General features: G+C 37.3%; 1 protein-coding gene across 1 annotated transcript in view; it reads right to left on the reverse strand.

Annotated features, from left to right (window-relative positions):
- Window positions 1-3,561: 3,561 nt before the first annotated feature.
- Window positions 3,562-23,781, reverse strand: part of NUP210 (nucleoporin 210) — a 66,202-nt gene continuing 45,982 nt past the window's right edge. The window contains exons 25-40 of the mRNA XM_082767999.1: window positions 23,496-23,675; window positions 21,987-22,067; window positions 20,901-21,032; window positions 20,540-20,698; window positions 19,573-19,664; window positions 18,150-18,324; window positions 14,198-14,373; window positions 12,588-12,805; window positions 11,940-12,076; window positions 11,234-11,357; window positions 10,286-10,432; window positions 7,998-8,248; window positions 7,176-7,395; window positions 6,511-6,606; window positions 6,298-6,381; window positions 3,562-5,269 (exon numbers count right to left, since the gene is read on the reverse strand). Coding sequence (XP_082624125.1) covers window positions 5,169-5,269; window positions 6,298-6,381; window positions 6,511-6,606; window positions 7,176-7,395; window positions 7,998-8,248; window positions 10,286-10,432; window positions 11,234-11,357; window positions 11,940-12,076; window positions 12,588-12,805; window positions 14,198-14,373; window positions 18,150-18,324; window positions 19,573-19,664; window positions 20,540-20,698; window positions 20,901-21,032; window positions 21,987-22,067; window positions 23,496-23,675 — 2,373 coding nt within the window. The 3' untranslated portion in view covers window positions 3,562-5,168. The remainder of the gene's footprint in view (window positions 5,270-6,297; window positions 6,382-6,510; window positions 6,607-7,175; window positions 7,396-7,997; window positions 8,249-10,285; window positions 10,433-11,233; window positions 11,358-11,939; window positions 12,077-12,587; window positions 12,806-14,197; window positions 14,374-18,149; window positions 18,325-19,572; window positions 19,665-20,539; window positions 20,699-20,900; window positions 21,033-21,986; window positions 22,068-23,495; window positions 23,676-23,781) is intronic.

The following is a 23,781-nucleotide window of genomic DNA, read 5'->3' on the forward strand; positions in this document are numbered from 1 at the left end:
TACTCCCGCTGTATCTCTAACTGGGGGAACTGGAAGGAAGAGGCATCTTGCTTCTTGTACAAAATTAACTCCATATAGAGAACAAAAGTCAGCAAACATGCTGCTAGAAAAACCTCCTAAAGTTCCACACAATAATCCTGGCTCCTTACCAGGAAGAATTTCAGCAGAAAAGGTTGGTTCAACATTTTATTATGTGGCTGTGCTTCTTAAGGGGAGAAATGGGGAGATAATAATTAAAGTGATAATTGAACAATTCTTTGCACCATGGCTGTTCAATGGGCAGGAATTTTCTGGATGAACTTTGAACTGAAAATAGGCTCTTTATACCTCACCCATTTGAGGTACCTTGCTGACTTGTTTTGTGGCAGTACTCAGCTTATATACAAGAATGCATGCAGACATATTCCTGCTGATTCTGGAGACTGATTCAACAAAACACTTATGGATGATACCATTGCACTGTGTCGTGCGGCCCCCCCTCCCACATAGGTAATTACATCATTTAGTACCAATCACTTTTTCATGAGGATTTTATATCTGCTGCCACAAGCAAACATCTTCCAGTAATTGTGATCTGGTGACAGTATCTAGGACAGTAATCTAAGTCACTTTACAAAAAAGCCTTAGAGTGGTAGGCCTTCACTCTGCATTTCTGCCTCAGAGAGGCACAGGAGACCTGGGGCTAACTTTGATTAGTAGAGAGGTATTTCAGAAACAGTAACTGTACTCTAATTCTGAGTACTCTTTATTATTCTTTTGTTGTTGCTGCATTTCAGTATGATCCTTATATTATTTAGAATGTTTTCCTAACACTTCCCTCCTGAGTACTTGAACATCTGCCAAACGTATTTCAGTGAACAGTGCCTGTTTTGTTAGCATGACATTTTCTTCCCCTTCAGGAATGAATTCCCTCAATGCAGATACCACAACTTGACTGGGATTTCATGATAATTGCTTTCAATCAAAATTTGCTCCTCCCTTTCCTAATCCTTGTGGATGTTAATCACCAGACACAGCCGTGTCACCTTTTAGATGACTTTTCTCATTCAAGTTTGCAACATGCCAAGTTTGGATTTAAAAAATAAAGTATGTGGAAAGCCCTCATCTCCTCCCGTCATTAGAGATTTTTTTTAAAAAGCGAAAAGAGTTGAAATGGGGGTGAGAGGGAGTTCCTATACAATTAATGCTACTCTGCCTACCACAGGCACACACCTGGCTGCAAAATGGCTCCCAGCGGCTCTGGAAGTCTGTCTGCACAGGCAGGGCAGGACCAGCCTCAGCATGCAGGCCTCAGGGGCTCGGGCCCTGCGTCACTGTGCCCCAGCCCCCTTAAGATGCAGGCCAAGTATAATCTATAGCATTACCAGAAATACCTTTGCATAGATGAAGTCTAAATTTTGTTATAAATTATTAGCAAATAATAAACTAAAGTAAAGCAATGCAGCCCCACGTGGAGTAAAAGCACCACTTCCACAGCAGGCCCAAGGCCTCTGAGCCCCTGCACTCTGCAGCAGGAGCGGCTGTGCCACATGAACACTGCAGACCTCATCATCATTACCACTGTTTGCTTCCATTTTCTGACATAAATGTCTTGGAATGGGACTTTCAACGTACATATTTGCAATTGTGAAGTCAAAACCTGTTCCCTGTGGTATTAATCTAACACAGCTTCAGTAGGTATGTCTGCCACAGAGCCCTCTGGGCTGGATATGCAAAGACAGGAAGGCTTCAAGGGCAGTCCGAGTCATTTGCTTTGCTCACTGCTCACAGGTTGGACCTGCTTTTTTCATCATTAATTAAACTCTATTCAACCCGTTAAGAAGAAATACTTTGCCTGAGAACCAACATCATGGGATAAACATGTGCATGGCATTGCTGGCATGCACTAAATCCTACTCCTACCAAAAGTGTAGATGGAACTCCTGCTCGATGGGAAGGGACCACAATTTCTGTTTGAGTGCATCATGATTTTTTGTTAACTGATGAACTCAAGACAATAAGTCAACTCATCTAAGACATTTAACTTACAGTATACGCATTTCCAGCAGCCCTTCTCCCAGTCAGGCAAGCAAACACTTGGAAATAGGCAGTAAGTGAACAGAGGATAAACTCATCATTAGATGCAAAACATCCTCCCCCACCCCCCAATCAAACAAACACACCTAAATCTCATTATAGTCAGAGAAATTTATATCCCTGAATCCTATCCACAGGATTTGCCCAACAGACTGACTTGAATGGTCTCAAGGCAAAAACCTCATTACTTCTTGCAGCGTGTTGGCTCCAGCTCTCCATTTCACACTTTTTTTTCCCACTTTTTTAAACTTCCCTCTAACTCCAGTTTGTGGCAAATCAGAATTCATCAAGACACATGTCAGGAGACTAAAACTACTTGCCTAAAGAGGTGAAATGAACAGTGGACATTTACCGAAGTATTCCCACCACTTGGAGCAGTTCATATTAAAGGACATTCAGTGACAGATTGGTAGGCTGAATAGAAGAAAGAGAGAAGTAAAACTTTTCTGTGGAAGATAAACGTTTCTGAAACGTTTATCACAGTAGCATTGAGATGCATTCATCTCGCTCTAAAAGAGAAGTGGAGAAAGATGATATTTTTTCCTAATAAATAAATAAAGTTGAAAGCTTGGACAAACCTGGAAACTAAAGATCTGCCTCTTCAGCCACCACTGACTTCAGTGGGAGCTGATGACACTTAGTGAAGACTGGGAAAAACTCCTGACAACAAACAGTAGATGAAAATTTGTCAAAATATTTAAAAATCATTGTATTATTAATAAATGTAAAATCATGATTGCAAATACTGAGGACATGCGTAAGGATATGATGTATCTGATATACCATGGATGCCTACTTCAGACAATGTTCTCAGCCACTTCCTAAGTGTATTTTACATATATAAACACACGTTAATATATAAAATGTCTAGTACACTATATATAACCATACTATATTATCTATATTATTACTATAATATTATTGTATTATATCATATTTTATAAAAAGACAGCTTTGCTTCATTCATTCTCCAGCTATGTTCTATAGAAAGCATTTTACTGCTACTGTTTATATGACAGTCACAATAATGCATATTAACAATACTACTATTGTGTTAATTAGCACAATTAGTGCATTAACACAACACTAAAACACACACTTTTAGTGATTCCAGGCTAATGCAAAAAGACCTTATGCTACCTTACCTTAATTTGCCCCCATCATTTCCCTTTCAACTGTTTGCAGTTGGAGTTCACAGCTAAAAAGCTTTTGCACTACTGGAGTGAGAGGAAGAATGTATTTTAATACTCAGCCAACTACAGTCAGAATCAAGAATGCTTTCACAACAAAATGGCTTATTGTGGCAGGGGTGGTGTGGAAAGTGAGGTATACCCACAAAAGTTAGACAAAGATCTTTCGAGGTCCCTTCCAACCCCTACAATTCTGTGATCCTGTGAAATGTAGGAAGTGAAGTACAAATAATACAATCTAAAGCCAAATTGTGAATAGCTAAAACCCAAGAAAGTTCATTAACAGTATACTAAAGGAATTTTACAAAGCTTTATTAAATAAAACAGGTAGAAATGATTATTTATTTACACCTGAATTGTCAACTTTTAGTAGTAGCATGTAAGGCACACATTTTTCTAAAACAGGCAAATAAATTATACAAAACTTAGAATAACATGTAACAATTTTGCTTTTTTGCACTACTGCATGAAATCCAAACTATATGCCATTGGCATTTTCCATCCTTAGGGAATATTACCAACTATTGTAACCAGTGTCTTCCCCCCCAACTGTTTAAAATTAAATTTATTTAGAAAGAAGTTCAAGTCAGCGTACCTCACTGCCATCTTTTTTAGAAAACATAACACATCTGAGTATACATAGTGATCAACTGCCTGATTTAGCAGAGTACTTTCTAACGTACTCTGAATTGTGCGTTTTATATCTGTATCATAGTTATTCAGGGGAAAAAACAAAACTGTCACAAACCAATCAAAAAAAATCAGTAATACATATGCAGTGAAATGCTACATTGTATTCAGCAGATCAACAAGCACTTAGTAGTAGGATATTACAGTACAAGTATTCCAAAGTCTGGTCATACCAATAATATCTTACTGTATAGGTTAGATCAAAATTCTGGGCGTGGCTCTATTAGTAAGTACACAAGCACACCAGAGGTTAGCAACGCTGAACCAACTGAAAAAGTCACTCACTGTAACTATGAAATAAGCCACTTACTTTCCAGTGCATCACGTGCCCAGTGGTAATAAAAGGAGGCTCAGTTCCTACTGAGGTATTTCTATATGTAAAACGTATTATATTTATGATCAGAACACAGGTAAGACAACTGCCTTCAATTAAAAATATTTACTATCAGAAGAAAGATCCTCTTAGAAGGCACATGCTTTCAACATTCACAGTCCAAAAAAAGTGCTTACACAATAACAAGAAGGGAATACTGCAGTTGTACCCAAAGGAAGCCAAATTTAAAACAGTTTTATTTTTTTTAGTTAAAAAAATTAAATAACAATAATGAAAAAAAAAACCACCTTCACATCTATTCACAGTTGTTCCAGCATTCCCAATGTTTAAACAGCAAATTATATTGATGAATCACTGATCACATTGTTAGGCTAAACATAAGAATACTTATCAGTGCAGTACATTCCTGAGTCTAACTCAAAATAAAAAACTAATTTGAAATATACAATCCTTCATATTTTTGGCTCATATTTCACCTGTTTTTCTATTTCCCTTTTTTAAAAAATTAATTAAAAAGAAAGTTAATTTTTCCAAAAGTAAATAAAAACTTTGATCACTATCACTCAGACTTCTACCTGCTTGAAGTGCAAGAAAGCTAGCTTAGCATGAACACTTTTTTGTCCATTCAACCTTATCAACTGAGCATAAAACAGCAGATAAAATAAGTTTTAAGAGAACTGAAGCAATGACATAAAAAATGCAAAGAGCTCTAAATATTAAAATCATTATGAAAAATTAAGAAAAAATATGAAATTATACTCAAGAGATGACTAGAATTGCATCAAAAGTGCAACAGTTCTGAAATTTATCATTAAAGGCACTGCTTTTTTTTTTTTTTTTTCCTTAGTCCTAGTGCATGATGATGAGTGCTGTTTTCTCTAACGTGAACCATAACTGGTACTCCAGAGTAGGGATGATGGGCTTGTTCTCCTGCCTGAGGACTGAGGACTGAAGGAAACCACAGGTGATGCAGGGAAACCTAAAACACAGGGAAAATCAGAAAAACAATCATACTCAGGAATGGTGGAGGTAAAAGGAAAAAATTAACTGCCCCTGATTATTTGTTGGAACATCTGGTAAGCAAGTCTAATAATCCATTTAGAGTGAAGTAACCTTCCTTTAGCTTATTGCCTGTTGAAGAGACATCCTATAAGTATAAAAGTTTTATAGGTATTCTCATTAAGGACTTGAATTAAAAAATTAAATCCTCCGAGGGGGGCACAATACATTTCACCTTAGCAAGTAACTTTCAGGTGGAGTTTATTTTATCTGAAGTATCAGACATGTATTTACAAACAGAAGAGAAGCCCACCAGTATCTTGATTACATCTGTAGTAATGCGAATTTTAATTGCCACAGTTTATTACAGACCCTTACAGTTAATAGGTGCTTTTTGCATGCTTTTAAAAAGAGTTTGATTCTGCAACACTGCAAATAAATTAAAATAGGAAGTAAGCATCATACCAAGCAATAAAAGCAAACCATGACTGCAGGATCAAAGCAGTCTAGCAACAGATTTGTCCTTTGTCCCCCTAAAATTTGCCCTTCCCCGTCTTATGATAGATCCAGATCCCAGTACCTCACAGCATGCCGACTGCACAAGAAATGCAGCACATGCTGCAGCTAATCTGATGACATGTGAATTGAACAACCAGACAGCTGCTGCAAAGCACATTGTATCAGCAACGGACTTCTGCTTTAGTTGTCCTTGGTAGGAGCAAAGCTGTGAATCTCTCCCTCCTCTCTATGTATCTCATGATTTCCGCGAATTCACAGACTTTTAACATGCTCCCTATTTCCAGTGTTGCTGAAGATGGCCAAGATTTTCTAAAGAACTAGTGATGTGGAAATATAAAGTTGGGGAATGGGGAGGAGAGACACAACAAATTTTCTAGAAACTGGCACAATGCTCATAATCATTTAAGTCAGTGTATAGGCTAATGGAGGTGCATTCCTAAATTGCAGTATCAAGACTAATTCATTCATAACTGGGCAACAGCTGCTTACTGTTAGGGCTGCATTGAGGCGTTGTCCTTGGGGTAAATGCTGGATGTGTGTGCTGTTCTTTTGGTGAGAACACTGCATGATAGGCTGAAAGACATTGTAAAAACAAAACAAGAAAACATTCAGCCTGGAAATAATTCCTTTATATCTCACAACTAATGTACAGTATGTATAAAGTTATTGAAAAAGTATTACTGCAGTCTTTCACTCTCTTACCTATGATCATAACAGCTGTCCCCGCTAATAGTGCAAAAAGCGTGAAGAACATTACTTGATAGGAATCAAGGAAGTGTTGGAATAGACTTGCTCCATCTGTAGAACCGATTAAAAGGAGACATTAAGTTAAAAGAGCACCTTATCCCTCCAATTTGCTGTAGGAGTTGTTCTTTAACTTCTTTTGGCTATTTCTATTTGAGTATTTATACTAAATACATTTATTCAACTTACATAGCGTGATTTCAATTCTAATGACTATTTCCAATGTAATCTTCAAAATTTGCCACGAGCATCTTAAGACATTAATATGCAGTGTTCTTTATTTTCCTCAGCCCAGATCTGCTTACCAATTTTTGTAAAAAACAAGAGAGTAAATAAAAGCAAAGCTAAAAAAGACTGTTGGACACTTTAGCACTGAGATATTTAGATATTTCAGCAGAGTATTTTGGGCTGGCCCAAAAGGGATGTATGTTCAGCTTCAGTCATAATAAGCAATTACAACCAATTATGAGTATTTAAGTCTTCTGGTCATAGTGAGTAGCTTAAATGTCAGTGATAATGGGAACTGCCAGCTCAGATTTTAACATGTCAAATTTTATAACTTTAAACATTAATGTAAATAATGGGTTTATTCTGGCACATATAGAGTCTAGAGATCAACTTACGCCTCACTGGTGCACTGGTTCTGTCAGTCAAGTAAATCACTGTTACTGGGATAGTGATAGACTGGTCAGTCATAGGACTAGAGACAGTTAGAGTAGTTGATAATGTTCCCTGGCTTGAAACCCTTGGATCAGACAGACTGACAGTGTAGACCACATAACTAGGCAGCCCATAGGATTTCTCCTTCTCTAATGCCTTCACCATTGGTGACCCACATTTCACCTGCCAAAGAAAAAAAGAAAAAAAAATCCTGAAATAGATTGTTTGAAAAGCAAGACACACATCCATCTTCCAGGCCATGCTTCAGAAATAATATTCCACACAAACCTAGACCAACTCATCCCTCAACAAGAGCTGAACTTGGTTGTACATTTACCCTGACACCTTCAGCACTTCACCCCTGTTTATTCAGGTTGCCCTATTAATCACTACTTCTGGGGGTCTGGGCCAAGCCCATACAGGGGAATAAAATGAAAGCTTTTTCATTTCAATAAAATGAAAGTTCACTGCGCTACGTGAACTGTGGGTAAACAAATAAGTGGGCAAATACCTACCCCTACCACTAGGGATCTAGCAAATTTTTCTGCTCCCGCACATGTGGTAGTTTACACATCCCAGCTAGCACACAGGTGAGCCTGACACATTTCTTCTACCTTGAAGCAAGAATAAAAACTGGGGAGTAATACATTAAAAATAAGCATTTCCAAACCATCTCAATCTTGAGATGGGAAAGGTAGCACAGAGTCCATTTGGTTAGGAAGTTGCATGTAACAGCTCAAAATGCTTTTTAACTGTGCTTTAATGCTTTCCAGCAATACACTTACCTCAAGGGTATCAAGTATTTCAGTGGCGCCAAAAATTTTCACATCAGAGCTCGTGTAATGGTTACTTAAAAGCATTTCTGTTTGGTCAGCATAAAACCCGGGATTGAATGGCACCTCAGTGCCAATCTGCTCCGCGGAGATGTGGCTGCCTTGGATTGAAGCTGTAACCCTGAGCACAGTTTTACTCATGCTGAGATGCTTCAGCTGCTTGTCAGTGAGCCTGTGCATTGTGATGGAACAGGTGTAATGTCCTACAAAAACAAAAGGATTTTGACTGTTAACTGTTGTTGTTTTTCCCTCCATGCAGAATGAGATCACTGTGACATCTTCAGAGAAGAACCAAAAAAAAGCTAAAATCCAGAACAACTAGTTCAGGGGTGGGTGGGCAAATGACAAATTGAACAGGGTGCATCAGCTCGTTCAAGCATCACAATCCCATTACAAAAGCAAAAGAATTCTTGCCCCAAACTAACCATCATGATTAACAACAACAAAAAACAAAACCAACCAACCAAAAAAAAAGAAGCCCATCCAACACAAAGTATAAAGTGACAATTTTCAGTCCCTGTGAGATTTAATTCTAACTGCAGTGAGATTCGATTCCACTTTGAATGTTCACTTATGCTAATATTGATAGAAAGGCTTTATGTTTTACTGTTACTTAGTATGATATATCATGCTTTCATCTAATGTTAAAATGACCAGTGGTCAATGACCATCTCCATCATCAGTTCTGTGAAAGCATGGTTAATTATTTTTAAGAGCTTCATTAAAAGTTAGATATTCACTATATTTCTAGTCTTGTATGGAACCTCTTAGTCTATAATTAGTGATAAATATAGCTGGAAAAAAACCCTCCTACAGTATGGATGATACAAAGCATAAGTAATAAGCAGAATTTGGCTACATATATGTTTTCCCCTTACTTCCTTTTCCTAACAAAGTATCAGAGGCAGCCACTGTTACACAAGGTGTAACAGTTTTACGTAGTAGGTACAGGGACTAACCCAGCAGATGATTCATGTTATTTCCATAAAATCCATGGTATTTTGTTCTTTTTAAAGTCATGTTATGATTATAAAACACTAATACACGTTGCAGACAACTTTCACAATTTTATTTCAATTTCCTCAGTATCTGGTAATTTTCCCTCCTTTCAAGTCCTAGCTTGTGTTGTTTTGGGAGTATGTAGGAATTCTAGTTTTCATTAAAAAAAATAAAAAATACAGCACTCAGGTTGCAAAGAGAAATTTGGAAGTTTGATAAATTCCAGAAATGTTTGAATTATAGAACCCAAAGAATTCCAAATATATTACGGACTTTCACATTTAAGCTACTTCCCTCATTTTACTTGTAAAGGTTAGTTTTACTGCAATAACTATGGTGCCAGGGCTTTTAAAAGGCCAACATCCAGCACAAAGAATATTTGACTCTGCAGCAGATAATTAAGTGAAATTTAATGATCCTTAGTATCCAGATGTTAAAATTCATAATTCTTTCCTTTTATCCCTAGTCTTAACTTCTACTGCATTTAAGTATATGACAAAGGCACTGATATCTAGCCAAAGAACATCTAAGTATGTTTAGCTACTGGCTGTTTATTCTTGAAAATGTTTCCAGTTCTGGAACATTTGTCACCCAAGTGCTCATTTGTATCAGGTGAAGAAGGAAATGTTTTGGTTCCATAGTTTAAGAAAAGAATGTCAGGCCCTGTATTTGCATGTCATATCATACACGAGGTAGCTTTTTTCTTTTTGTTTTGTTTTAACTGCTGAGTTGGAGTAAGAACTGGACAGCTGCTAGCTTTGTAAAGTGTGTCAACCCATATATTATGCCTATGTTCTGCAATACCATCACTTCTGTCTAAAGATATCATTGGACTGTCTATGAAACTACAAATACATGTGTAGTAGTTTGCAAAATTACAACCTAGTTTGTGGACACTGTAATTAAAAAGCATACTGAAGTTTGCTCCCCCCGCCCTAGCGGGGGGGAAGCTACTTCAGTATTGTATAGGGCAGAGGTTTTCAGAGTTACAATAGTAAGTCAGGAAGAAAGATATGGAATGGGCTGCCCCTGATTTCTGAGTTTCTCCGTAAACAAGTAAACATCACTGCAGAAAACGATTGACTTAAACAAGTAGAGTACACATTAGCAACTCACTGAAGCCTAAGAACCTACACAGCAAAGCTCAGAGGCTTCAGCAGAAAATCTGTTTGGGCATTTGGACTAAACCACAGCAGAATTCAAAGTGTCTGCCAGCATCACGGCATCTTCTCTAATCTTACCTGAAACTGCATCAAATCCAGGTTCTGCTATGAAAATATCATGTGCTGGGAAGTCAAATGTATCACTGTTAAAATTTAGATGGCAAGTGATAATGGACTGTGGTTGTAATTCAGCAATGGCTTCAATCTGAGCAGGCAAGCACTCTCCTGAGGGGAAGGAAAAAAAAAAAAAAAAAAAAAGAATTACAAGGCTCCCCGGTAAAACAAAACCATGGCTTAAGATATCAAGTTATTCTACTACCTTCCAAAATAGTTTCACAAGGTTATGATAATCTTGAAATAGCTGGGAATAACAGATAGCAGGCTTATCTCAAATCTAATGCCAAAGAGACAATAAAAGATTTTTTTTTTTTTTTTACAGGAATAATTTATTTACAGAAAAGAATTAACTAGAAAGAATTGTCAGCTCAGATATGTCTGCTGAATACCCTATATGATCCTGGGAGTCTAGATTTTTATTTTAGTATCTGGCAGGAAATTTTTTAGTCGGCTAATAATTTATATAAGGTACAATAAAATATTATTTCAATAAATGTTAAGTATTGAGGTAATAACAAAAAGGGACTATGATCAAGCAAAATACAGCTTATTAATTAACAGACACAAGATGATGTTTTATCTCTGTATTACGTCTTTCTAATTGATGAAAGTTTCTGAAAAAAAATTAAGGATGGCAACCACTTCAATATTTTTTCTTACTGAGCATGCTTAACTTACTGAGAAGGCAAGTGCAATTAAGTATAGAAACAAGCATTTAGCTGATTGCCTGTTAACTGTTTTTTGATATGACCACAACCAACACTTCAGTTATCTAGGACTGAATAGGCATTAGGGGATCATGGAGACCTTGCTACACTGGCTACAAAGACCATTCAAAGAAGCACCTATTGTGAATATACAAACATATTAAGCAATAAATATATAACATAAACAATTTTTTCATCATACCTTTCAAATTTTTATTTCCTTCTCCAATCAGAACTATTACTTTTGAGGCTGCAACTCCTTCTAAGCTGGTTTTCACTCCACTCACATGCATTGCTGTAGTCCTTTGAGGTATATTAACACTTATCTAAATAAAGGATGAAGTACACAGTTACCAAAATCTGTATAAAATTTACAAAAACTGAGGCCAAACCAAATTGAATTGACTGCCATGTATGTACCTTTACATGTATAAAAGATAAGACCCCCAAGAGTTTGTGTCCTACAGTGAAACTCCATTCATAAAAGCAGCCTTACTCAGAAATTACTTAGCACCTGGGAACACCTTAGCCAAGCAACCAAATGTACAATGTAGGAATCATATGGGCTAAAGGCACAAACCATTAGTCTCAACTATACTCTTTAACACAAGTAATTTTTTTTAAAAAATGACATGTTTGGACACATATTGTACACTTTCCAACCATTAGGCAGGAACATGCTTATTTATACATTTAAATAGTTTCTTCTTTAAAAAGGAGTGCTTATATTTATCTTTCTGTGCTTATACTTACATTTGTATATTTATCTATATTTAATGTAAATAAATAAACTATTTAAATATATGTACACTTGGATCTAAATATTTCTAACTAAAAATCTCATAGAATATACTTTTGTTGAAGCAAACAAACTTTAGCAGTGCTGGTAGGATTTAGCAGTGCCTCACCTCTCTGTATGTTTTAAGTAACCCAGGAATTTCATAATAGACCGTGGCAACACCAGAATCCCTTGCCACAGCTACACCAGTCTTGGAGTCAACTTGAAGGACACTACTTAACGAGGAGCTCCATATGCCTGGCAGGCCTGTAAAGATACGTCATTTGTACATTGAGCAACAAATTCATTTAGCTGAGGCAGTTCATTTTGCACACTGGTATCTTTTTTTATTTGCCCATTGAATGGGCAGCAGGGTTTTACTTCTGTCATGCACGCACACCAACTGGCTTGCAGTTACTCTGACAAAAACACATTAATACTACGAGTTAAAAACAGGGAGTGAAGTCAGACCATCCTGATCATTTCTTTGCACCATTCCCACAAAAACAACAACCACCAAACAAAAACCAGCCCTCTCAAGCGAAGAGAATGGGAATGTCTGAGGTCTGATGCTCGTGAAATCCATACAAGCAACATATTGCATGGTACAATTAAAATTAGAGGAGTTGATCAAACCTATTTTTATCATTAACAAGAACAGTGACATTTGATGCTGAACAAACATCATAAATTATGCATTTAGTTTTCCTGAGAATGAGAAAGGCAGGCTGATGTCAAATTATATGGCTGCATAAACAGTCACTGAAGTGCTGCTTACCTTCATGGTTTATCAGTGAAGTACTCAGGCAGAGGACATCACCTACCACCACATCTATGAGTTCAGGAAAAATGGCATGTTGCACAGGAAGGGGGACATAGTCTGCAATTCCACCGTGTTCGGCATCCCAAACTTTAAGCAAGGTCAAGCCTACATTCACAGTCCGGATAACAAATGTGTTGTTGGTGGGTCCTTTCCCAATTTGTACAAAGTCATCTCTGCAGATAAAAAGATAGGCTTTTGTAGTAAGTCAAGTTTGCTAATGTCTCCCTTTCTACAATAAATAGTAGGTACAAACTCTGGCTACAGATGTTTGGCTTCTTGTTTTCTGTGATGGCTATTTTCTAATGAAGAATGATAAAATGGGAAAAACGAAAATGATTCAGGTGTTACTGAGCCACATTTTAGTTTTTACATGGTTATGCTGAAAAAATACTGAGGTCATAATTATGTATGAGAATTATTTCCTAATTTTAAGAAATGTAGAATTTTAAAAATTAGATAATTGGTTTCTTTTTTCTTCTTCTCTGGTAGCTAAGAATAAATTAAAACAACATGCAGCTTTCCAGACCTAACTTTACAAAGCTAAATCACATTTGATTACAAGTTCTGGTAGTTACCAAAATTTAGCATTCCCAGGTGCACTAACACAAAGAGTAGTTATGCGTACCCAGCACAGAGGCTGCCATCCTACCACAACCCCACAAAGACAGCAAAGTCTTGACAGTAGTAGGGCTGGGTAGGTAGAGCTGGCAGTGGAGTGCTGCACCTGAGGTTAATGAGCAGTGCTTCTGTGTCTGAGGCTAATTATCACCCCTATGCAGATGCAGCTATGCCACGTCTAGCTTGGAAGCTAGGGTAGCGTTATCTCAAGGACCTCTGTATGCTACAGCAATTTCTGTAGATCGTTTAAGTAGGAGAAAGATAGAAAATCTTGCATTTAACCTCCTTCCCTCCCTCTGTCCCTCCCTCCCCCCATTTTAATCATTATGAGTAAGTTGTAACTGTAAAGTACTCTGCAGAAAACACACTATGCTAAAGTAATGGAATTAATGATTGTTTACTAATGACCAAAGAGGGTTGTTTTGTAATATTTATTATTCTTTGAACCAGAGAGCAAAAGTCCTTTTGAGGTTTGGCTCTGCTGTACAAAGGCTATACATGCACATCTGAAGAGACAGCCTCTGATCGTGAAAGTTCACCATCTTACATAAGATGTAAGTGAGTCAGTGTAACAAAGCACTAGCAGAAAAGGAGAGGCAAGACGAGGCAAATGTTAATAAGATCAATTGTTTATATAGGCCACTGATGTACGCAATCAGATGATTCAGAGTCACGTAAAGCAAAAACGTACCCCAGCAGGCCCCACTAGGGATCATGCTTATCTGAGCAACTTCCCATTTGCTAGAGAATATTGATTACTAACTGGAACTCTTTTTTCTGCCACAGTGCCTCTGACAGACTCCGAGAAAATCCTCTCCTTTTTAATCCCAGTCCAAGTTACATCTTCAACTGATATCTTTGGGGCAGTGTTTGTTCCTTGCTGTAACTGGCCTACGTGTACTTGGCCTTTTTGGTCTCCATACTTAACAGCCGTGATAGATACCTACCTGTTTGTTGCAAAGCTAAGCACAGAATTATGTGAATGGAAAGCATCTCCAGAGTTATCATGAAAATGTACTGTAAACGTCAGTGTCACACCCAGAGGTAGAGCCAGTAATGCCTCTTTGTTTTGCGTGTGCAGAATAGGACTCATGGAGATCCTGAGGTAGGAGATGGGGTACACCTGTAAAACATCAGGAGTGAAAAATTCAACATAGCCTTTTTGTTGCTTCTATAACAGTCATCTAAAAAGGGGTCTTAATATGCAAATATACAAAGCTTCCTTGACAAATCACTTTCTGTATGTTCAGCTATATAACAGTACAGAGACATGGAGTTTTTATGATCCGTATAATAATCCGTATTTTACAGAATCACAGAACAGCTGTGGTTGAAAGGGGCCTCTGGATGTTGCCCAGGCCAGCCACCCTGCTCAGGCTGGGCTACCTACAACCAGACGCCCAGAACCATGTGCAGCCAGGTTTTGAGCATCTCCAAGACAGACTCGACAATCTCTCTGGGCAGCCTGTACCATTGCTCAGCAGCCCTCTCAGTGCTTTGCTACATTCACACAGAATTTCACATTTCAGTTTGTGTGCATTCCCTCTTGCCCCGACACTGCCCACCAGAGAAGAATCTAGCTCTGTCTTCTTTCCACCCTCCCACCAGATATTTCTTCATATTTTTCTCTTAGAGCACTGGGAATTGAAGCAATGTAGAAACCCACATCACACGCCTCAGAAGCTACATTCTTGTCATATAAGGTAGAACTGGTAAGCCTTCCTGGAAGGAAGTTTTCACTTCCTGGAAGTTTTTCCTAGACTTCCTTCCCAGTAATTCCTGAAGTGAAATATGCAATTTATTCCCCACTTTACCAGATCAGGAGTAACTTGCAGTGACTGTGAGTGTAAGCGGGTGAAATGGTTGCTGTTTCCCTAGCTCCCCTACACTAAGTGAGAAAGGTTAGATGATACAGGCAGCTTCTAACAGCCTTGGCTCTGGGAGAAGGTTTGCTCAATGAAGGAAACATGAACAGTAGCTGCAAAGGTGTTCCCTGGTAATCCCTGCAAAATAACATTGCAGAGACTACAAACTGCTGCCCCTCAAACAGGCCTGCGTTGGTCTAACAACAGTCTAACAACAGTCTAACAACAGGGCTTCATGGTGGCAAAGAACACCACCCACTCACCACCTTCCCTCCTGAAGTTCTGTGCTGCTATGTTTTTTCTGACCTGGGCACACTTGCCTTGACCCTGCTGGTTGTATGATGCTACAGCCAGGCCATCCTCTGAGGCTTGGGCTGATAGAAGGTAAGTGCAAGAGACAAAAGCACTCAGGTCTGGCACCTGACAACTCTTAGCGGTCAGCAGGCTACATTTCACTGCCTTACTGCCCCTCCTCAACTAAGAGGGAAGTTATGAAATTCTGCTCCAAATTCTTTAGAGAAATCTGCCAGACTGTCCACATGTCCACACCCCCAAAGTTTTCTATTATCACTTCTCTAAAGGAAGTTTGACTGAAGATAAAGATTTCACAACTTAAAAAGAATAAAATAAAATAAAAATTACTGTTCTTGCTTAACTTACCTAAGTTAACTAGCAAAATTACCCAATAAAAGAGAAATCTGCTCTTTCTGTTACAACTTTTGAAAAATAAATAATGGAAGGGTAGAGAAAGCAAAAAAACTTCAGACATATATAGAAAACTATTTTAAAAGAAGCCCTCAAGCTTATCTTGTAGGAAATTCCCTTTTTTTCTGACCTAAGAGACTCAGCTGAAATGTAAAACTCTGCAATCTGAAAATGTACATGTCAAAACATAAAAAGGAAAGAACAAATTTGGCCTGAAGCAAATCGCATCTTGGTGCATCTGGAAAAAAAAGAGTAGCTAAAAAACAGTACATGTAACTGGCTACTCCACAAGCTGATACACTGCACAGACGTTTTGTCCAACTAGCTGAGGCAACAAGTTAGCAAAAATGACATTTCCTTTAAAGATCTTCAGGCTTGCTTTACTTTAAAATTTCATTTAAAACTGGCCTACATGGACAGCTGCTAAATTTAATATTGAGAAAAATAGTACTTATTGTTAAAGCATCTCAGTTTTTAAAGTATTTGTTATTTTAAGCTATGCTTAGTTTGCTTCCATGCTAAGCTTTGGCATACTGCTATCACTCCTTACTTCCACTGTCCTCCTTGACTTATATAAGATAGTCTTTTCTGAGCGAAGTTGAAGGTCTAAGCATTAAGGGATGCTGCTGCAGCTTGGTTTTTAATTGTGCACAGTTGTAAATAGACAAAACAAGAACTTATGAAAGGAAGGATGGCATGAAGGAGAATACTCTGCCTTACAATGACACAACAAGATTAAAGCTCATCCGCTGTTCCATTGCAAGTTTTTGCATGTGACCTTCAGCAAAACCACTCAAGTTCTCTCTGTCCTTCATGCATAAACAGAAGACAAAAGTATGTTCTGAACTCATGGGGTTATTGTGAAGTTAAAAATGTTATTTCCATAGAAGTAGAATAGTTTTATTAACTACAGGAAAATAAATCTGTGGTATGAAATTCTGAACAGAGACAGTTCCTCCTACAAAGCTTTCACAGACTTAAAACCAGTGCACTGACTCCACAATTCCGTGATATTGTAACTGTGTACGGAAAGAATGCACAAAGGGAGAATTTAACTTCAGTACCACTATATGCTGACTAAATGTCATTTGAGCCAACTCCAAAGTCATTAGATGTCTTTCACTAGCTAGATCCAGCAGTGAAGGGAGGAAACAAGGTCATCTATAACAGAGCTGTACGAATTTACTTGCTACCACCTCGCAGCAGGAGTGGCATTAGTGAAACTAAGCCACAATCTCTTTTTTCATTCTCTTCCCAGGAGACAAAACTGAATGTTATGGTAAAAAAAAAAAAAAAAAAAAAAAAAAAAAAAAAAAAAGAGAGAGAGAGAGAAAGAAAAAACACAATCAAGCCATTTCACAGTGATTACAATAATTAAACCTACAAATAATTTAAAGTCAGTACTTGAATTAAATATGTTTCTCTTTTATCTGGGACATACTGGAAACATGCTGACAGAGTAAAAAAGGATTAGAAGAGGTGGAGCAGTGGGTATCTCAAAGCTCATGTTGCCAGATGAAGAAAGTTCTTGGGACAAGGACTTCTGAACAGAAATGAAGTGCCCTAAGCATCCAATAAGATGTATTATACTTCATATAACAGCATTTAGTTTAACAGATGATATTTGGGGAAAGAAAGAAATTTTGTTGGCCTGAAACCAAACTGTCAAGTTTTGCTACATATTTGTATTTCCTTAAAGAATCCCTATTTCAGTGTAGTTTAGGCACACAGCATCCTTGGACGTGCTCCTTGCCAGCTCACCAAACACAGGGAGCTTATTGCTTCTGCTATGTCTTCTCATGCAGAGGCTCTCATTATGTAAAAGCTAAATGGTTAGGAAACAGCATAGAAAATTAAATCTGGGGGCTCTACAGTTACTACTGGTATCTAGAAAATCTAGGTATCATACACAACATCTCTAGTAAGGTATTTATGTTCATTACTGCAGATGACATTTACTTTTTTCACTTATTGCATGCTTATAACAGTAATATATTTTTTCACTTATTGCATGCTTATAACAGTAATATATTTTTTATTATTTATTTGAACTTCTGTAGAATGTTTAGGATTTTTTTTTAAAGGTATGTGCACCCAAAGACTTTTTGTAAGATGTACCATATTTAAGAATTTGGTGGGATTTAATCTGTATCTAGCTTGTACACTGAACTTTTTTTTCAAAGCCCAAAGCTATTAATTCCTATACATTTTTCAGAAAGGAAATTCATAACATGCATTTAACTGACTCTGATGCAGTAATAAAAATATCCTACTAACAGAAAACTACGTCAGTTATAACTCCGACTAAAGAGAAAGAGAAAAATATTACCTTAACAGCAGCTACAATGGTCTGGTTAATCCCAAATGATTCTTGTGAAATTACTTCAATTGTTGATAACCCTATCAAAGACCCAGAATTAAGGACACCTCTTTCATCAATTTTTACAACAGGAACTTTATCTGGTCCATCCAGGACACGGTAACTCAGGGAAGCCACTCGGTCCCTTAAGGAAAAAAACAAACAAATAAAGCCACACACACACACAAAAAAAAAAAAACAAAAAAAAAAAAAAAAAAAAAAACAGGGAACTCATGTAAATAAGTAAAACCATATTTATACCAATATATTATACAAATCTAAGACAGAATCATAGAACAGCCCTAACCTGGTATGCTTTTTTTCTAAATCTTTGCAATATAAACTGAGAAGAATGTGTTCTAATCTAAAAAAGAAAAGATCCAGTTCTGTTGCAAGCTTACTTAGACAAAGTCTCATCTGGGTTTATGCATTTACTAAAACCTAGTTGTTGCCCATTGCCAATCAGTGTTATCATTTCTTGATGTAAACTTGATTCCAAACAATAATGGGAAAGGCTACTACTACATGCAGCTTCTGTAGTCATTTTCTGTAAATGATATTTAGAGGCAGATACTCTGCCAGGGTCAATGCTGGTATTAAAGACAAAGTCAGGGACATGATTAAGTGGATCTCATCAGTTTCCAGGAAATGGTTTTGTAGACAAGGTTAAATTTTGGAGTAACTCTCACCATGGTATTTGCATATTAATCAAGTGAGCAAATACATAAACTCATTAGTTGGCATTCTGAGACATTAGCTGCTTTTAAAGTATCACTTACCACAACTTCCAAAACACTATAACTGTTTTTCTTTTCCTCCTAAGCTTCTCCATCCAGATAGAAATAGCCTACTTTATTCTAAGAAGCCTCCTATTCAAGCTGTATTTTAGCAGCTCTTTTTCTGGCAACAGTGCAATTTTTTTGGTGGTAAAGTTCAGACATAGGGGCTGCAATAGTAGATAGTGAAGATACTGGGAAAAAAAGTTTACAAATTGCTATATAGCAAATTAATCACTAAATAATCAGAATAAACTGCTTAGAAGAGCAACCAAATATCAAGCCCAAAACAAGCCTGCAAACAGGCTATAAAAATGTTATCTCATTTGGGAAGGACATTTTAATCTCAAAATCTAGCCATAGCCTCTGTGTGAGACATGCAGAGAACTATTTTCTATAGAGCTTTCATTGCCTATAAAAACTCTGGTGGAAGCATGCAACTGCTTTAACTGGCTCTACATCTTTCAAAAATAAGGATCTAAAAGTTCTAAATATCAAATAAATTATCAAGCTATTATCTAACCAACACAAGATTTGAAAGAAACCAAGAGTAGAGATAAGATACAGTTTTGATAAACTGTTGACACAAATCAGAGTATGAAAAAACAGTCTCTAACCTGTTCGTCTGAAGTTTAATAAAGGAATTTGGTGACATTAAGATCTGTTCTGTTTCCACTTCTGGAGTGACTAGATGAAGTTTTTCATATACCTGGAAAATAAAAGGCACTTTAGCCTACTGCTGTGCACAGCAAGCCATTTATTTTATCTTCAAAACAAAACAAAACAAAAAAACCATAATCTTATATATAACATTTTATGTTATTTAAGTTAAACGCCAGAAAATTAAACATGAATATTTAAGAATGTGATACACACTATCTTTTAAAAATTATTCTGAAGAGCATTTATTTCTATGGCTATATTGACACTACCAAGCAGTTTGAACAGAGAAGCAGATTTGTCAAGTGAAGCAGTGTTGGAGACCCCACGTTGTCCCAGATTATTTTAGACAACCCCTAGTGTGATCCTATGGATGGAACATCCACAGAGGTGCATTCCTCAAACACATCTTCCAGTTTTTGTTCCACATAAAGCAATCCAGTTCACATACTTTGAAACTGTTCTTCAAAGCATGGTAAGTGGAAACAATGTGAGATTTATTTCAAAAGTTAATTCCTGATCCAAGCTGACACACTTGCATAGACATACAAGATAACCACTAGGTACAAGAAGTATTCAAAACTTCAGAAGTACCTCCATGCAAGGAGATATTACAGAACCAAGGTTTTCATACAACTCTAACATTGCTTACCTGCAAGAAGTAAAAGTCACCTCAATTTCAGGTGGTCTACACCAAACCTAAACTCCTGAATTCAGGCATTACACCAGTGCGTAGCTATTCAGTGCAAAAACCTGCCAACAGATGGAACTTGCAGGTTTCCAAATACAGGAACGTTATACAACAGTAAGGGCTCAAAGATGAGCCAAGGTCAGAACAACATTTTTGCATTTAAAATTCCCGACTTCAAATACGGGCTTAAATTTAGCTCTGAAATATTAGAAAATTACACAACATCATCATACCTGAATTTGGATTTCATCAGACAGTTCTCTTGCCATGTTGTAAAACTGGTTAGCTGCAGGATCAAGGACCTTCACAACAACTTTCAGGCCTGTTCGTCCCTTTACTCTGCCATAAACATCCATTGCAAAGTTGTATTTCGCTGGAAGCTGAAAAGAAGCCTTGAACAGAAGAAAGCAATCAAAGTTTTACTCATGGAAAGTTGATACTGATATAGTATAGGAATAGCCACACCCAACACTGACAATGGCTCTTTGATTTTGAGCAAGTGGAAGCAACAATATTTTCTTAATTCCCATTACATGGCAGTTTCCTTTTCCCAAGATACGCATACATACAAGCATGCACACACACACGTGTTACCTCGCTGTGTCTTGTCTTTATGTCCAGAGTATCCCTCTTTGTGACAGACCAGTGGAATGTTAACCCCGGCACTGCATTGCCAAACGAAAAAGGTGTCTGACTACTGGTGATGCCCATTACATAAACTGGCATCTAGAAAGAGAGAAACCACTGTCTTAGGTAATTCAAGGATGATAACTAAACCTGCACACAGCAAACAAACTTAAAATTAATTGATCAAGAGATGCTACTTATGAAGGAAACAGTTTGGCTGCTGTATACATTGCAAGTATGCACCACGCAGAAGACTTCAAAAAACAAACAAACAAACAAACAACAAACCACACCATCTTGTGAGAAAGTACATTTTGATCCTCTCTCATTTGCTACATGCTCTACAAAAAATAACAAGTACCAGTTTTCCAACATAAAAGATTAATTAATTAATTTGTTCCATTTGTAGTATCAAATCACTTTATCTTAGTTATATGCTCATGCTTTCTACATCTTTGCCTAGATGCTCTCTCTGATTAACTGTTTGCTCAGGACAATTACCTTCTTCCATATCCCCAAATTAAGACAACATAGCATATAAACACAAAACAGGGATTTACTTTTTTTTTTTTTTTTAAATCACCAAAATGACCTAAAGTCTCTGGCTATTTTTGGATAAGTAACTTCTAGGAGAAATACAGAGTCTGAGCACAAATTATTAAAAACAATTTGAACAGTATTTGTGCAATATGTCAGCAGATATACTGCAGATTTTTAATATACAAAGGAAGAAAGCCTCCACTACAATTAGAATGAAGATGAAAGAAGCCTTCTTCAGATTAACTGATTAAATAATGCTTCTTCAGCAGGGCCTGGATTTCTGAAAATCAGTCATGTGTACAAGGTAAACTTGTCCCATTTTATTTTTTTTAACACGTTCAGCTCTGGAGCTTTGCCATTGAAAGCACATAAATTCCTGCATCAGCAGTGGTAACCCTCAGAACAGGAGGCCACTCAGGGCTGGGGTGGTATTATCAAATTTTCTAGTAGGAGTGATCACAATGTGCAGGTCAAAAATTTAAGGCAATAAAAGCTAATCATTAATCAACTGACCTGTGTACCGGTTTTCATTCGTGTAATTGGTGCGTGAATTCTAACAGCTGTCAGCTGTACAACTTCAACTTCCACTTTGTCCTAAAAATGAAGAAGGTCAGGCATTATAAACATTTGTTGTGAACTGTATTTCACTTTTGGGATCCATTCACTATTTTGACAATAGAGATTAGATAATGACATGTGATTTGCACGTGACTTACTACAGAAAAATACAGATGGATATAAGTCAATATTAGACTAAGAGATTACAAAAGAACTACCTTTCTGGTAAATTGACGGGCATTTAAAGATGCCATCTAAATTAAAACACACACATACTCTGCTCATGGTTACTGACATGATAAATGATGGAGCTGAGAAATGACAGAAAGCAAGGGACTAGATCATAGGATTTGCTGGGAGACAGATGAATAATCCCAAAAGTTAACAAACAACAACAAACACTTTGAAATAATTTAGAAGGAAATAAAAACAGTAAACACCCAAGGTGATAATCAAAAATAAAAGGATGATATATGTCTCTGATGTCTTCTCTTCACAATATCCTTATATTCCTGACAGATTTTTATTTCTATTGTAGATCGTGGAGGAAATGTCCCTCCACGATCTGGCTGTCACTGGGCAGTAGAACCTTTAAGTTTATTCTGCTTCCTGACAAACATCAGGGCAGGATGCTGCTCCCTCATTACAGAGTGGATGTCTGTGTACAGGTATATATATAGTCAGACACTTTTTTTTTTTTCTTTAAGTTACTTAAGTTTCTTCTTGAACTGTAGTGACATCTTTCAAGCAGCAGAACTCTGTAGTATGCAGCAGCCTTCCTCCCTTGACATCAAATGAAGAGCCATAAGCTCTGGCACAGCACATGCTGCTCTTAGCATCATGCAAGTCCCAGGAACCTGTGCTCCCTGTAGGCCTGCTCAACAGCTTCCACACACTCTGCTAGTAGCAAGTTATATGGACACAGACTTCAGTGGAATTCAGAGATTCATTGCTTGAACTCCACAGACTGGTTTAAACCACAGCACAAGACCATGTTATTCTCCATGGCCTGCCTATGGCTTAAGAGACAACAGATTGCTTAGGCAAGTTACCTTCTGACATCTACTGACATAAGATGCTGCTAAACTGTATTTTTCTTCCTTGTGTTGCCTTAACCTTCTGCTGTTTTAGAAAGGCTTCTTTACACAGGCTTTTCTAGATTAAAAAATCAAGTTGAAAGATATCAAACAGACTGTTCGTAAAGTCTCCTTGGATTATCAGTAGAGCTTAGTGTTAAGATACAGCAAGATTTAGCACTTAGCTATCTACTGAAGTTATCTCCTTTGTCAGCAAACGCGTGAGCTCACAGAGAGGAAAAACCTCTGCTTTCTTTAAGGAGATTAAAAAAAAAAAAACAAAATAGTCAAGTACACAAGATGGCAATATTAATGCAAAAAGACTATTTGATCCAAATTCATGAGTTGTTAGAGACTGTCAGCCCCAAACAGTAGCATAATACATCACCTGGGACACCACAACAACCTTCCCTGTCTCTGCATCAACAGCTTGCACCACTCCTGTTACTGTCCCATTCCCAACTGCCACTCCTCTGATGAGTCCAGCGCTGTTGACTGATGCAATCTTTTCCTCGCTGATGGAGAAAATGATGTTGGATTGAGGTTGAGGGCCTCCTTCTGAAGTTATCTGTAATTAATAACACGCAGAACAACTGAATTTGTTCATCAGGTATTTGTTCTTGTTAATGTCACAGTGTACACCTTTCCCTGCTCAGCACCATAATGTAATCAGT

Source organism: Aythya marila (genome assembly GCF_965140915.1).
Source record: "Aythya marila genome assembly, chromosome: 10".
In the NCBI taxonomy this organism is placed as follows: domain Eukaryota; kingdom Metazoa; phylum Chordata; class Aves; order Anseriformes; family Anatidae; genus Aythya; species Aythya marila.